At 38.6% G+C, this 15278-nt stretch overlaps 1 protein-coding gene across 4 annotated transcripts in view; it reads right to left on the bottom strand.

Annotated features, from left to right (window-relative positions):
- The window catches only part of mettl15 (methyltransferase like 15), a 63498-nt gene extending 48734 nt beyond the window's left edge, over nucleotides 1-14764 (bottom strand). For 2 of the 4 annotated variants that reach the window (XR_005946852.1, XM_041219434.1), the window contains exons 1-3: nucleotides 14621-14688; nucleotides 7861-8133; nucleotides 5502-5576 (exon numbers count right to left, since the gene is read on the bottom strand). Coding sequence is in view for 3 of the 4 variants with exons in the window: in XM_041219434.1 (XP_041075368.1) it covers nucleotides 5502-5576; nucleotides 7861-8133; nucleotides 14621-14677 (405 nt within the window). In the remaining variant the exon portion in view is untranslated. The other 2 variants (XM_041219435.1, XM_041219436.1) reach the window with 2 other exon arrangements.
- Nucleotides 14765-15278: the final 514 nt, after the last annotated feature.

Here is a 15278-nt window from a genome sequence, read left to right as displayed (position 1 = left end):
TATAGAATACAATAAGTGTACTGCGCACCTTGTGTACACCCAAAAAAACATCCTCAAAATTGTAAAAATATACAGAAATAATGATGCATCCAAACCTTTTTAGATCAGATCATAATTGGTGGTTTTAACCATTTAAAAACGAGATTTAAGGCAATTTTTCCAGATGATGTTTTCCGTTTTAAAGGATAGAAATCCTGTAAGCATCTGAAATCGGGTGCCACAATCCTTCCATTAATAAAAAAGGTTGTTTTTTTTTCCAAATCACAACCGAGGATGTGTTGCATGCTGGCTGTTATGCGTCATACTTTCATTAGTGCTGTCCACAGGGCATTAGGGTTGAGCAGGAAAACACATTTCATAAAAGTAAATATTGTAATAAAATGTGCTGTTATAAATTCACAGCAACATGTTTCTGCCTTTCACAACCCCCACAAAAAGAAATAGTAAATAAGTCATTTAAAATACTAGCATACATTGTTTTGTGCTGCATAAATTCCTGATGCACATTTCATTGCTTTTATGTAAAATCTAAAATTATTATGGAAATTATTACACCAGCCTTACTTCTTATTTACATAAAATACTGTGCCATGCATTAGAATAGAGGTTTTTATTTTGCTTAAGGATTCTGTCCGGACGTATATGCGGCTATTTTTTGTTCTTCATTGTGAAGAGCACTTATCGAAACGGATGTTTGCAAGAGCCTTCAATTGCAAGGACATTGGTGCCAATATCCAACCCTAGGCTTCACATGGTAGACACTGAACTTCTCTTAAATGCTGGCTGAGTCGTGACGCTATAGAACCCAATGTAGCAGCATCCAGCTCTATATCCATGTGCTGACTAGGGTCAAGCATACTTAGCTTTCATGACACTAGCTTGTATGGCTGCATTGAAAATGCCCCTTCACTTAACCCTCATAAGGTAACCTGGGGCCCAACAGTGCTTTAGTATCCGTTATTATGTGGATCTAGAGACTTGATTTTTGTTTTTTTTAGGTAGTTGTCAGGCACTCATCCTGTTACACTATTCAAAGGATCATTGTAGTCCAGGTAGCCTGGTTGAATTTCCCAAATGGTTTTAGGTTTGGGGTCCGTAGAGACCGAGGGCCCCGCAACAGTTCAGATTTTCCAATGACATATCGTATGTCCTGAACACATGTTCCTAAGCAAAACGAAACTAAGGCATGAGTATACCTTATACGATATACCAAATGAAAGAGGAGGCTTCTCACGTGCCCAAGTGCCATGCTCCTAGGACAAACTGCTGCGTCCAGAATACAGTGGTGCCCTCACTTGCGAGGAGACAGCTGTGTGCATTGGCCATCTTATCCATTTTGCATAGCATAAACAACACATTATACCAAAATATGCCTAGAAGTAACGGGGAAGCAAAATTCATATAAACATTTTCATTCATTCATTTACTCCACTTGTTAGTTATATGCTGTTTAATTGCTGGGTCCGACTGGATCCCAGGTTACCAGGAAAGTCAGTTTTACGACGTGTCCTTCTGAGGGTTAATCACAGTTATTTTTGACAATTTATTCAATTTTAATTTGCAAATGCAGTTTATTTTCCTCTTTTCCTTCTACAGAAGTTGTTCAGTTTTTTACAAATTAATCGCATCATCTTTCCTCTTTAAAAATCAGTATATCAGTTATAATAGTATGCTAAGAAATAATAATAATAATAATAATAATAATAATAATAATAATAATAATAATAATAATAATAAAACCTTATTTCGCAGTAACACAAGTTTTGTTGCGAGCTCTTGTAATGTGATTATAAAAATAAATAAATAAATAAATAAAGACTGCAGTAAAATCAGGAGGTGCACAATACTTGTCCAACAATGTGATAATTAGTTACTTCAGGACCTACAGTAGATGGAGGTTTAATTGATTCAATTGATTGATTCAATTAAACCATTAAAAGAAGGGCTGAAATAAACAGCTGGATTGGACACATCTTTCATTAAGTTCCCTCAACGGCTGTCAATTACCAAGACTCTCACTGAAGCGTGCCCAGTCCTATTAGTTCAGTGGTTAGAGTGCTGGCTTACAGTACACATCCACTTTGTCTGCAACACATCATCACCAACCTGCTTCTGCACCAGAACATTTTTTTTTGGTTTGTTTAACTCACTTTTGGATTCCACAAGCGGTCTCAAGTGTAAAATCTGAAACTTTACCTAAAGCAGCTTTTAACTGGAACATCAAGAACTCTTGCTAGCTTTCAAAGGATGTTAAATCACAGTCACAAGATGTACTTAAACACCTATCAATAGGCCACTTAAGGAACATTGTTTTCTTTTGTTTGTATATTTGTTAGACAAGGAATTTTCAATGTACAGGAACGTGGCATCTCCACTGAAATGCCAGTGGACACTTCAACTTGGCAAACAATCAATATTGAACAAAGTTGTGTTCACTACAGCAAATGCTGGCTATTTCTCAGGCCACTACTGTTAGAGCAGTGACCTACAAAACCCAGCTGTCGATGAAAGAGCCTGATGGCAGCATCAATAAACAGCATGCCAATGAATAACCTTCTTCTTTCAGAGACCTCTTCCCAATGTATTTTCTCTATCAAATATTGTCATGCACAGCGAGTGTGTAAAACTCAATCTCATCTAATATTAAACAGGGCTGCAGCCAGTTTCATCTACATTCTACAATCCAATCTGACACCTGACATCACACACAAGTCAATGATCACCACCTGGGAGTGGAGACCAGCTTGTATCCTGAAACACCCTATACAATACCCCCCCATCTACATCTAGAAACCTTGTTCTGCAGGGTTTCATTTCCCATTGTCAATCACTGAGCCAAACAGCCCAAACCGCTAGTGTTTAATTACAGGGATTAATTATTCAAGATGCATTTCAATACTTGAGGCGCTAAAACGATGCAAGACCCACAGCAAACAGAAACAATAAGAAAAAAAAAAAGACCAACAATCAGCTTTGCACCAATTTTGCATATTGTGTATTTTACTGCTATTATTATTATTATTATTATATAAAACCGAGGTTGATACCCTGCTGTATCAGAGGTATTCAATTGTGAAATCCTATCACATAATTACAGCTCAACCCTCTTTACTCCTTTATTTATAGTTTTATGGTTTATGATTAATTATGCTTTTTTTATTGTGTTTAATGTGGTTTGCTGTGGTGTTGTGAGCCTCTTGCCAGGTTGTCATTGTGTCAACTGATTTATCAGGATAAGTAAAAGGACTGATTGATTGCTTGACCTCCTTTGAATTCCCCATGAATTTTAGACAAGCACAGTGGATGTCATTAAACTGTTAGATTTGTTTATTTTTTCTATTAGGCAGATAATGTTGAAAGGGAATACAAATAGTTTTGTCCCATCTGTTCTTTATCTGTGACAAGCTTACAACTTTTATAACATCCCATATATAAACTTTTTAATAACCATATTTCAAAAAACTTTTAATACTGTAATATAATAGAAATCCTGGGACAGACCAACAGGAATCCCCACTAGTGAAGCACTGCAGTAATTCATTTTGTCAGCAGTTAAAAGAAAAAAAAAAAACTGCGACTGGCCTATTTTTGATGAGGGAAATGGAGCCCCGTGGGGTCAGGTACAGTACTGGTTTGCAAGCTCAGGTGGTGACAGCCCAATTCCTCAACCACAGGAATACTCTTGTGACAAACGCCTACCGGTGCCTTCATTAATTTGGTACAATTGGTCACGCTTGAAGGGCCAGGAGGATTCCCCGCGGTGCAGCCTGGATGTGTGCCTGCCTGCCAGGCCCAGGGAGAGAAATGAAAAAAGAAGGGCTTCCCGTCTCTCCCCAGAACTGTCATCAATCCCAGACTCTCTGCCAGGGGGGAGCCCAGCACTTCTTGTCCACTGTGGTCGCCCACACACAGTGGGTGGAATTGATCAGCTCACTAAACCGCAATGAGAGCCTTCAATTTGCTTGATGTCTCAGAAGCTGGTGGGGGAACATGGTGTAAAAGTTCTGCAATTTAGAGATCAGATTGTACTCATTCATAGGATAAACTGCTACAAAGAAAATGAGTCAACAGGGGTGGGTGGGTTGTAAGTGATCAATATTCACTTGCACATTGCACTTGCACATTTTTTTTTTTTTTTTTTTTTTAACAATTTCATAAGATTTTCTTGACCATAAGACCTTTTTCAAATCCTAAGAAACTAGAGGAAAGTGAAGGGGCTGCAATTATGGACACTAAGTAAAGGACACTGATGGTAGTAGCCTTAGTTCAGGTAGCCATACTTGGAGAAGAAGCCATACAAACTGCCTGAAGTGATAATTGGAGTCATAGTGGATAACACTAACAGCTTGTTGTTTTTTTTTTTTTATTGTATTGTAGTAACTGAGTTTCAGTAGCTGTATTGATTTGAGTGTACCCTCCACAGCAGCAAGCTTCTGTAGATGACTAATGGAAAGCAACTGTACCTCAATAAAGAAAAACTTTTAGGAGGTGATTATTGGTGTTTTAATGGAAAGCTGGATTTCCCACAGAGAAGAGGATTTCCAACTCAATAAGTTTTACCTGAAAGATGTAAAATAAATAAATAAATAAATAAATAACTCCTAAATAAAAATAAAAAGTATTAGTTTGAGTCTATGTGGAAAAGAACTAGAGTGATTAGGGTACAGTCATGGCAGAATTAGAACTTAAAAGTGGTGGTAGACAAGCAAGGCACATTTCAAAAGCGATCTTTCTCTCTATATCCTTTGTAGGACGTAATCAGAAAACAAACCTTTAAAAACCAGACTTAAAACTGCCCAGCGATATGATATGCATACACGGTGCAGGTTCCAACACTTACTCTCACAGTACCTGTACTGCTTACAGTCACAGCCTTTTTAATGCTATTCATTACAGGATTGCTGTTGACAAGGCAATCCGCCAGCTGTGCCCCAACGGAATTTCAGACCTATAAGATTAGCAAAACCCCTCGTTCTCATCACAGCCCCTTTGACCATAATCCAGTCCATTGCCGCAGGGACCTTGAGCAGAATGAATGTGGATAACATCCAATGACCCCACAGCTCCAAAATCCTAGAACTGCACAGATGCATAGCTGAATGTGCATTGTGGCAATGTGTCTGTGTTACTGGGCAAAATATTTTGCTGACTGCGACTGTATATTCAATTGTGCAGCAACGAAATCAAACGCGATTCCCATTCTCTCTGATTCAGAGCAGGCTATCAAATCCATATCTGTAATCACTGCTCAGGTCCCACGCTGGCCATTATTCAATTAGCCAAATGCTACAATTGCATCTTGATGGCTAAAATAATTAGAGTAACAGTTAACCCAGCTGACGGGACGCATCTGCATCAAGGTGAATGGAATAATATTCAATTGTGTGAAAAGTAATCTTTTAAAGGCTAATTTGGCAGTTAATGAGCCCTATCCAGTTTGTATAATTTATGAACATGAGGAGGAGGCGAACGAGGCAAATGTGAGAGCAGAGGGAACATACATTATCAGGTGAGCTTTCTTCTTTTGTTAATGATTCCACTGCCAGCTGCAGAGCTTGACCCAACTGCTCACATACCTACAAAAAAAAACATTGTCCAGGTTTAAATTACGGCTTGTATTCTAACATTACGGTAATGCCAAACCGTGGCCATCGTGATTCTTACGCAATAGACTGAATAGGAAGTAATAGATGTAACCGATAACCACACCCACCGCTTAGGTAAGCAAGATGTTTAAAAACATGTGCTCTGCATTCAGAAAGATTCTCTTTTGCATACAGTTATGACATATATTAGGCAACTGGATATTTATCAGAATATAATTCATATATCCTAGATGTATTATTCATTCTTTTAAATTGGTAGATGGTAAATAAAAAGCATCGTATCCCATTGTTAGGTGTGTTAAGATGATAACCCCTTTGGTCACACGTTTCTTTTTTATTTCATTTTTTGAAATTTTTAAAACAGTTTGTGCGAACTCTATGGAGTTCGAGAAGTTGCATTTTTGCATTCAAAAATATACATAAAACAGGAAACTTAACATAGTATAAGGTGATATGCGGCATATACATCAAATTGTATATGAACTGAGCTCCGGTAAAAACGTGCTACATATAACAAAAGCAATATAAAAAAAAAATTAAAATTCCTACAGTAACTAACACAAAAAAAATGAATAATATAGCCAGTTAAAATGCACCTGTGCGCTAGTGTGTGTGTGTGTGTGTGTGTGTGTGTGTGTGTAGCTGAGTGGTTAATGGCTGCGTTTACCTACTCACAGTAATTACAGCTTGCTCTTAAATTCACTTGATCAGTAAACTGCTTCTTTGAGACACTCCAGTGTATAAAGCAGAGCTATAGAAATGTAATTGCTAAGTGGTACCTGCTGCATATACAAAAATAAACCCTTCATGAGCAATTGATACAGCAGTAAACACAGCTTTATCAGAAAATGGCCTGTTTGAGCCTTTGTCAGGGAAACTGTCAAGCTCCAGTTAACCAGTCAGGGTTAATCAACACAAACCAACTCTGGTCTCATTTAGCAATCGCAGTGTGTGATCACAGTCATTGATCAGGTTTATTATTTATTGATAAATGGGATTTACCAATCCTTTTACTTTAAATCTGGATACACTTCAAGATCCAGGTACCCAGCTTATACCACCGTTACTATTTATTAAGATTGACAAGATTCTGTATCTCAGCCACACAGTCACATCTTCACCCAAGATACAAAACAAAATTACTTTAAATTAGGTTTAAATCTCAAAATATCCTTGCAAAAAAAAAAAAAAACCCAAACAAGAAAAAAACCACAAGAGTGTTCGACCACCACTAGTAACGTGCAGTGACTATATCCTACATACTATCTGTGGTCAGAACAGAAAGGTATAACTTTACAGCAACCTGAAATTTTTCTATATTGGACTTCTCGGGCCTGGTTGGGGTTCCAGAGCCTCAGAGTCACAGTGAGAGCCCCTGGGTCTGACCGCTTTGCCTCTTTGGTGCCTCCCGCCCCGTGCAGCCCCCTGGAGGCAGTGACACGTGGCTCTTCAGTTTGTTACACCCTCTTCTGATGTTTTAGTCACAGCAGCAGGCCTTGACTCACTCCCATCTGCACTGATACAGGACTGGCATCTGAGGCATGCTAATACACCGCCCAGTTCAGATCTTTTTCATCAGTTCAGTGTTAAATTTGAAACGTTTTTTTTTTTTGTGAATGTGAATTCCCGTCCCTTTTTTTTTCTTCTTCAAGCCATTTTCATGATGTGTAAAGTCTAAACAATGTTCATTTGAGTAACTTTGCCATTTTTTTTTTTTTCAAAGAATCATCTACAGGTTCCTTCAACAATTCAAAAAGTTACCTGAAAGGCATCCAAATTTGTGACTTGGGTCCAATCAACCCAGATGTTTTTACAATAGCTTTAAGCAGAATGACCGTCTTGAACTAACAGATACTACTGAACACAAACCCACCAACAGCACCAAGGTGTAAATAGAACTTATTATCAAGCTTGTAATATCTATCCAACTGACAACTTACATTGCTCTTCAAAGCTATCACACAGCCTTATACATGTTTAATGCTCTTGTTTAATTCAAATGCATATCTAACAAAATCAGTCTACCTCGCTATTTCTACCATGTAACAAAAGGCGGAGACCAAAACTATAATAGTTTTTGCTCAAAAGAACCAACGTCCCAATATTTCGCCATGTTTAACATACCTTTGTCAAGGGTTTGAAAACAAACAGTGGAGGTTACCGGCTTCCTTTTTTCACTATGCTGTACAATATTGTTTAAGATACTAAAATACACCTCAAGCAATGTCTTCAATGAGCCTGGAAAGTAACTCACCTGTCCTTGCTGTGGAGCCAAACACTTAATGACCTCCTTCAGCATCACTGGCTTGTGCAGCTCCTTGCTTCCATCGGAGACGACATTCTTAGCTGTAGCCGATTCCTCCAGCCTCCCTGCCGATGACAGTAGTGTTCTGGCCTGCAGCAAACAACAGCTTACAAGCCCATTGAATTTATTTTCAGCCAAGATGACTGTGCTGTGCAGGTGAAGAGCGGGCCATCTGCAAAGCTGTCGACAGCTACCCACCAAAGACATGTGCATATCCAAGACCTGAAATTAAAACCAATTTTTAAATATAAGATACCGTGTCTGTTGGGAAATCCGGCGTTCCCTTTAAGTGTTCTGTAATAGCAAGGCATTAATCACTTAAATTAGCAAGATCAAGATCTGTTATTACACCTGTAATTAGATATGTATGTTTGCAAGCTTTGCTGTTTTACAACTTTTCCTTGATCTTTGGTTGTTTTATATTTCTATGATAGCTAGCGACTTCTATAACTTGTGAAAAACTTACCAGGGTGATTTGGAAACGTGTACACAGAATCCTAATGTTGGGTGACCTGAATTTGCAGATTGTTATAACAAAGTACACACTAGCTAGTAACAGATCCTGGATGAATGGACATTTTGAGCACAGCTTAATAGAATAAGGGAAATGCAGGCCATTAATCACACAATGAGAAACTTTAAATGGGAATTGATACTAGTTTTAGTTCACCGCTCATCTGCAGCACTTGGGGAATCAGTGACTGTCCCAGGCCTTGCGGAAGAGAGAAGACAGCTGGTCCTCAGCAGTTTAACCCTATTAGGTCTCAGCATGGGATTGCATCAGGAGCCCTGCTATGTCCTCTGTGGGGGGATAGCTGGTGCAGGACTAGAACAGTGCGTGTGCTATGTGCTGCACATCTCCTTAGTAAGTAAATCCAAATGCACAGACTCTTCCTGCGGAGCAGCCTGGAGCAAACTGGCACATTTAAACTCATCCGAGTGTGTCATTCGTCTCAGAGGCTGTAAGGTAACAACAGCCTTTGAGGAGCACCAGCCTGTCCCTTTGGCACTCCAGCTGTTTAACCACACAAGGGCCTGTCAGGGTAGCAGGCACCAAGGTGTGTCATCCTAATAGGTCTGCTCATTAATGCTTTCTCGGTCTAGTTACTGTAGGGGTTAGATGCTGCATGGGCTATTGAAAAAATCAGGTATTTCCTAAAGTGCATTTTCAGAGAAAATACCCCAAGCCATGTGCTTTGTACTACATATACAGAGCCACACAACAGCCACATACCACAAAACTCAGCTGTTCTCAAACTGGGGTCTGCCAGACAGCTCTACAAGCTTCTCATTGGTAAAAACGACACCTATATTGAATGCATGGAAAAGGGGATCGCTGCTGTGGCTCTATGTGGGCTACATAAACCACAGGATGTAGATATACCCTAAGCCCACCTCCTTTTCACCAGCCCCATACATTAAACATGTACTGCATCTCTGCACTACTTTTTCTTTCTCGTTTGCATTATCCTTTTCCTGTTTTCAGGTGGGGCTCCCTTTTCAAACAGTTCTGTAATAAAACATGCCTATGACAGTGGGGTCCATGCAATTGATTGTTGGAATTTATATCTAAATACCGCCATCGCTTAAATCATTCTCATATGAACCTTCCTTTGTTTCATTGTTACAGAAATCATACAAGTATAACAGATATTGACTGAATGATAAAAATGCCTGTTGTAGGTAATATATTAACACAGAGTTGTTTATACAAAAAACAGTTTTATAGCAAAGGAGGCAATTTATCTTGTGTTCAACTGCTTACTCTGCATGGTTGTAGGTGAACTCGGCCTAATGTGCCAAACTTTTGTTCAACATTTTTTAAGTGAATTTAAAAGAATTTGGCTCTGCTGTAAAATCAAACGCATCTTCCAAAAAATATACATAAATAATGGATTTAATAAAGGGATTATAGACAAAAGATTTAAAAAAAAAAAGAAAAACTTTGTAGACAAGAGATATCTTTTTTTGAAAAAAGGTTTAAAATATCTCGCTCTCGGTCCTAATTTCAAAGCCCAAATCCCACTTAACTGCATTTGCACGTTTGAGACACTCTTTACTTTATATTTTTTTGCATCCTGTGTGAGTAATGCAGGATAAACTGAATATTATGAGTGAGAATAAGCTTTGTATTCAATGCCACAAAAAGCATTAAGAAAAAAACATAATCCCCAGCTCCTACTAAAATAGCTCAAGGATAAAACTTTAAACTCATAACTAACTTGAACTTTTATTATCGGTGAAAGAACTGATTATAAAGAACATTATACAGCATTCATTGAAAAAACAAAATGTGCACTGCAAAGTATGGAACTGAATTGTGAATGTCAGGAAAGTAGTATGAGCTCGAGTCTGCGTTTGAGTTTCACCGCAAAGCCTGCATTTCTCATCTCCCGCCCCGCAGCAGGCTGAGGTTCAAGCAGGAGGAAACTGTAACGCAGTGTACAAAAATCATGACATGGCCATTACAATATGTGGCCTCTGGGCGGCACAGTGCCCTATACAAAAAAAACCCCAAAAAACATTATAGACATGATCCAGGTGGCAACTATGTGTAAAAAGTTGTCAAAGTGGAACTTTTTTGACAAATGCATTTAAAGTTTTATCCTTGAGCTATTTCAATAGGAGCTGGGGATTATGTTGGTTTTTTTTTTTTTTTTTTTTGTTTTTTGTAGCATCGAATACAAAGCTTATTCTCACTCGTAATATTCAGTTGATCCTGTATGATTCACACAGGGCACAAAAAATAAAATGTAGTGTCTCAAAAGTTCAAATGCAGTTAAGTGGGATTTGAAATTAGAGCCCAGAGCTGGATATTTTTAACTTTTTTTTTTTTCCCCTATGCAAAACTGCAAGGATGCCAACTTTTTCAACGTGCCAAGACTTGAGTTAGTGGGTTTAAATCATGTATGAACTTGCCAAACTGGGCAATTAGACTAAATTTTATTAAACAAAAGAAAAAACAGAGGGTACTTCTGCAAAAAACAGCATCTTTGTGAACATGTAAGATAGTGGTACTGTGTGGTTTAACTTGTACGTTTCAGGTTTAAACATTTTGAATCACCTAATTCAATACATATGAGATAAAACATCATAATAAAACTACAATCTTGAGGGTTACTGTCATAAATAGTATCTCACTTCCATTAAAAATGGGCTTAGACACATTTTCTGTAACTGGTTCCCTGCTGCAAAAAGCAACATCTAGGGGCAAACTTATTTTCCATTCAGGCTGGCTAGCTATGGCTTAATAAAGACAGGCTCTTCTGCTGTTCAAAGTGGCAGTCCCTCTGGTACCTTACAATAAGCAAGTCTGTGTCTAGGCGGCACAGTATTTGGTAGGGATTTTAGATTGGCAACCGGACTACATCTCCACTGCTGAGTTAAAATGTTAACTAGAGCTTGGGAACAGATGGCTAATATGTTAAATACAGTCCAGTGTATTGCTGATGTATCTTGTTTCCTAAGGCTCTGGGGGACAGAGACGTGATGGCCACCAGCGCTGCGTGACAGGGCTGTTCACACTGCTGCATGCCTCAAACAGGGTTAGATTCATTTAAGAAAACCCACAGAGTATTAGTGACTCACGATGCACCACCCACGAGTTGAGCTGCTAAAGTTTAAAAAAACAAAAGATATGTACTGGGGACCTGCATCATGTTGTTATGATTATTATGTTTGTATTCCTATTATTTCAAATAGATTTGCAGCAACTATCTATCTATCTATCTATCTATATATATATACAGTGCCTTGCAAAAGTATTCAGACCCCTGACCAATTCTCTCATATTACCGAATTACAAATGGTACATTGAAATTCCGTTCTGTTTGATATTTTATTTTTAAACACTGAAACTCAGAATCAATTATTGTAAGGTGACATTGGTTTTATGTTGGGAAATATTTTTAAGAAAAATAAAAAACTGAAATATATTGCTTGCATAAGTATTCAACCCCTGTGCTGTGTAAGCTCCCAGTTTGCACCGATGAAAGAAACTGCCCTAACGAGGACACAATTACCTTACCATTGGCCTCCACCTGTGAACCATTAAAGTTGCTGTCACATTTTCTGGATAAAAACCTCACTGTTGAAGGATCATTGGTAAGGCTGTAAGTTAGAGATAAAGTAATACAAATGCATAGATTAGAGAAAGGGTACAAAATAATATCCAAGTGTTTGGTTATCGCAGTGAGCACAGTTGGATCAATAATCAGGAAGTGGAAGCTGCATCACACCACCCAGGCACTGCCAAGAAAAGGCCGTCCATCAAAACTCAGCGCTCAAACAAGAAGGAAACTTGTGAGAGAAGCCACAAAGAGGCCAACAATCACTTTGAAGGAGCTACAGAGTTCAGTGGCTGGGAGTGGAGTAATGGTGCACCAGTCAACCATATCAAGAGCTCTGCATAACACTGGCCTATATGGGAGGGTGGCAAGAAAGAAGCCATTACTCAAAAAGTACCATCTGACAGCAAGTCTGGAGTTTGCCAGAAAACATGAGAGTGACCCAGATTCAATGTGGGAAAAGGTTTTGTGGTCAGGTGAGACCAAGATAGAGCTTTTTGGCCAAAATTCAAAGCGCTATGTGTGGCGCAAACCTAACACTGCCCATGCCTCAAGACACACCATCCCTACAGTGAAATATAGTGGTGGCAGCATCATGCTGTGGGGATGCTTCTCATCAGCAGGGACTGGGAATCTTGTTACAACTGAAGGAAGAATGGATGGAGCAAAATACAGGAAAATACTGCAAGAGAATCTGCTTCAGTCCGCTAAAAAACTGAAGCTTGGGAGGAAATTCACCTTTCAGCAGGACAATGATCCCAAGCACAAGGCCAAAGCAACATTGGAGTGGCTCAAGAACAAAAAGGTGAATGTCCTACAGTGGCCCAGTCAAAGTCCTGATCTCAATCCCATTGAGGATATGTGGCACTATTTGAAAATTGCGGTCCACAAGCGTCATCCAACCAACCTGAACAACCTGGAGCAAATCTGCCAAGAAGAATGGGCCAAAATCACTCCGACACTGTGTGCAAAGCTGGTACATACTTACCCCAAAAGACTTAAAGCTGTTACTGCAGCGAAAGGTGGCTCTACCAAATATTAATGTGTGGGGGTTGAATACTTATGCAAGCAAGATATTTCAGTTTTTTATTTTTCTTAAAAATATTTCCCAACATAAAACCAATGTCAAAACAAATTGAGTTAGGGTTAGGGTTGCAGGGAAGAAATAAAGGCAATGTCAATCCATTGATCACAGCCTAACAAAACACTGTTGGAAATATGATTTTACAAGAGATGCCTATAGTAGTTTGGGTGAAATCATTTAACACAGTACTAGACAGATACAGCAGACAGGATAGACACAATTTACAGTGCATAGAAAAATACAAACTTTAAAATCAAGTACCCTTAACCAAGCATACACTAGGAAACATGTTTTAATTTTGCTTAAAAAAAAAAAAAAAAACCTTTTTAGGAATTATTTTGAAGAATCATAATTTCTCTGAAAATGGAGGAACATGCATATTGTTCCTGTGATCACGTGTTATGTGTAAATGGTCGAGCTGTGTGCACATTAATACAATCTATGGCATTGTACCAGCGTTCAAACCAAGGATGGAAATAAGACCCCCATTGCATAGCAGTCTGATCCATTCCTGGTTTTACTAGGAGTTTAATAGGACACACCTGATCTTGTTACTATACACTGTGGCTAATCAAGTTTGTAGTAAAACCTGGAATGGGGGAAACTGCTGTAAAATAGGAGTCTTATTTCCACCCCTGGTTCAAACCATGCAGTGGTCCTCAGTCACAGAGTTGATAGTGCACAGGTGCTCTCATGATTGGCCAAAGGCTGAAAGTAGAGTCACTGTTAACTGAAAACAACTTAACATCCACCTCACAGACCTAATTAGCATATATGAATAATTCTGTGATCACCCCACCTCCATTTCTGGTGGATGACACAAGACTGCAAATGGTGCCACTATAATAAGAATCCTATTGCATAGCTTTTTAACTCTGTTCCCGGTTTACATCAAACTTGATTGGCCAGTGTGCAGGTAACAAGCTCACGTGTCTTTTTAAGCTCAAACGACTATGCAATGGAAGTGCCCAAAAGCCCATTAATGACTTATCAATGTGGAGGATGACAAATAAGTAGTCACCTTAAAAGGGCTTTCCAGCAACAACAACAACAAAAAGTAAGAGCTAGTGGTCCACTTGCGCTGGAATTACCATGGTGAGTGGGCTGGGAGGAACTGCATTTACCGCATCGTGGGCATAAATTGAGTCACTAAAATGGTGAACCTGTGTTTCTGAAGCAACCGCCCAAATGACGTAGATACAACCCTAGCATAACAAAACATCGCCGTACACTTCTGTACAGGCTAGAGATTGCGGCGAAAACCCGAGTCTCCGTCTGCAACTAGTTTGTTACTAGGTATTTAGTTTTGCAGAATGACACCAGATAGGCAATCGATTCTGATTCGTAAATAATGCCTGTATTGTGACGAGAATGATTGAGGATCGATATTAAATTATTTTCCCCATTCGCACGTTTCACAATTAAATTAATTTAAAAAAAAAAAAAATGTTTGGCGTCATCACCACTTTTTTCCTATCACTTCAGAACCTGCTTAATAATCAAAATATCTCGCGGTGCCCAAACATGCACATTTTCTGCTGCAAAAAATATCACTCACGTTAAACATGCCTGTTGATAGACTCAAGTAAAAATACTGGACAACATCAGATAGCATAATGATGCGAAATTCACTTACAAGACGATGTTATAGAATAGAGGCACAACACGTGAGGGCTCAGATCTGGGATTCGGTCCAATCCTGAGCAAGGTTGTACTACAACAGTTACCTAGTATTTTCTGTTCCGTTTAAGAATTGTTACATTATCATTATGCAGAAAATTATGAATATTTATAAATCATTAAAAAAAAAAAAACACATAGCATTAAAGTTTGGTTTAAGAGAACAGTTAAAATGATTACTTGTGATCAAACTGGTTACTGGTTTATTGTATTATCCCGTCGAAATTGTGTGCTGACGCAATGCAGAAATTGTCTTTATTTGTGTATTCTTTGTTCTTTTCAAGTACTTAAACATAACACACTGTAAAACATTTTTAGTTCGATATTTTTCAATAAAAACCGACCCTAGCAATAACACCAGTTTGCAAAACTTTAAAACTGATAAAACCCCCAAAATAACGCAAAACACTACATTATACTTAAGCCGCCATGAAACACAAAAAAACGTGTTTTTCGCGTTCCATACGATTCACGTAAATCATACGAAATGCAAAAGGACAGACGTGTATGTTTTAAACTCAAACGTGTTACACATG

This window comes from Polyodon spathula, chromosome 19 (assembly GCF_017654505.1).
Source record: "Polyodon spathula isolate WHYD16114869_AA chromosome 19, ASM1765450v1, whole genome shotgun sequence".
In the NCBI taxonomy this organism is placed as follows: domain Eukaryota; kingdom Metazoa; phylum Chordata; class Actinopteri; order Acipenseriformes; family Polyodontidae; genus Polyodon; species Polyodon spathula.
This window is presented reverse-complemented; position numbering and strand designations above follow the sequence as displayed.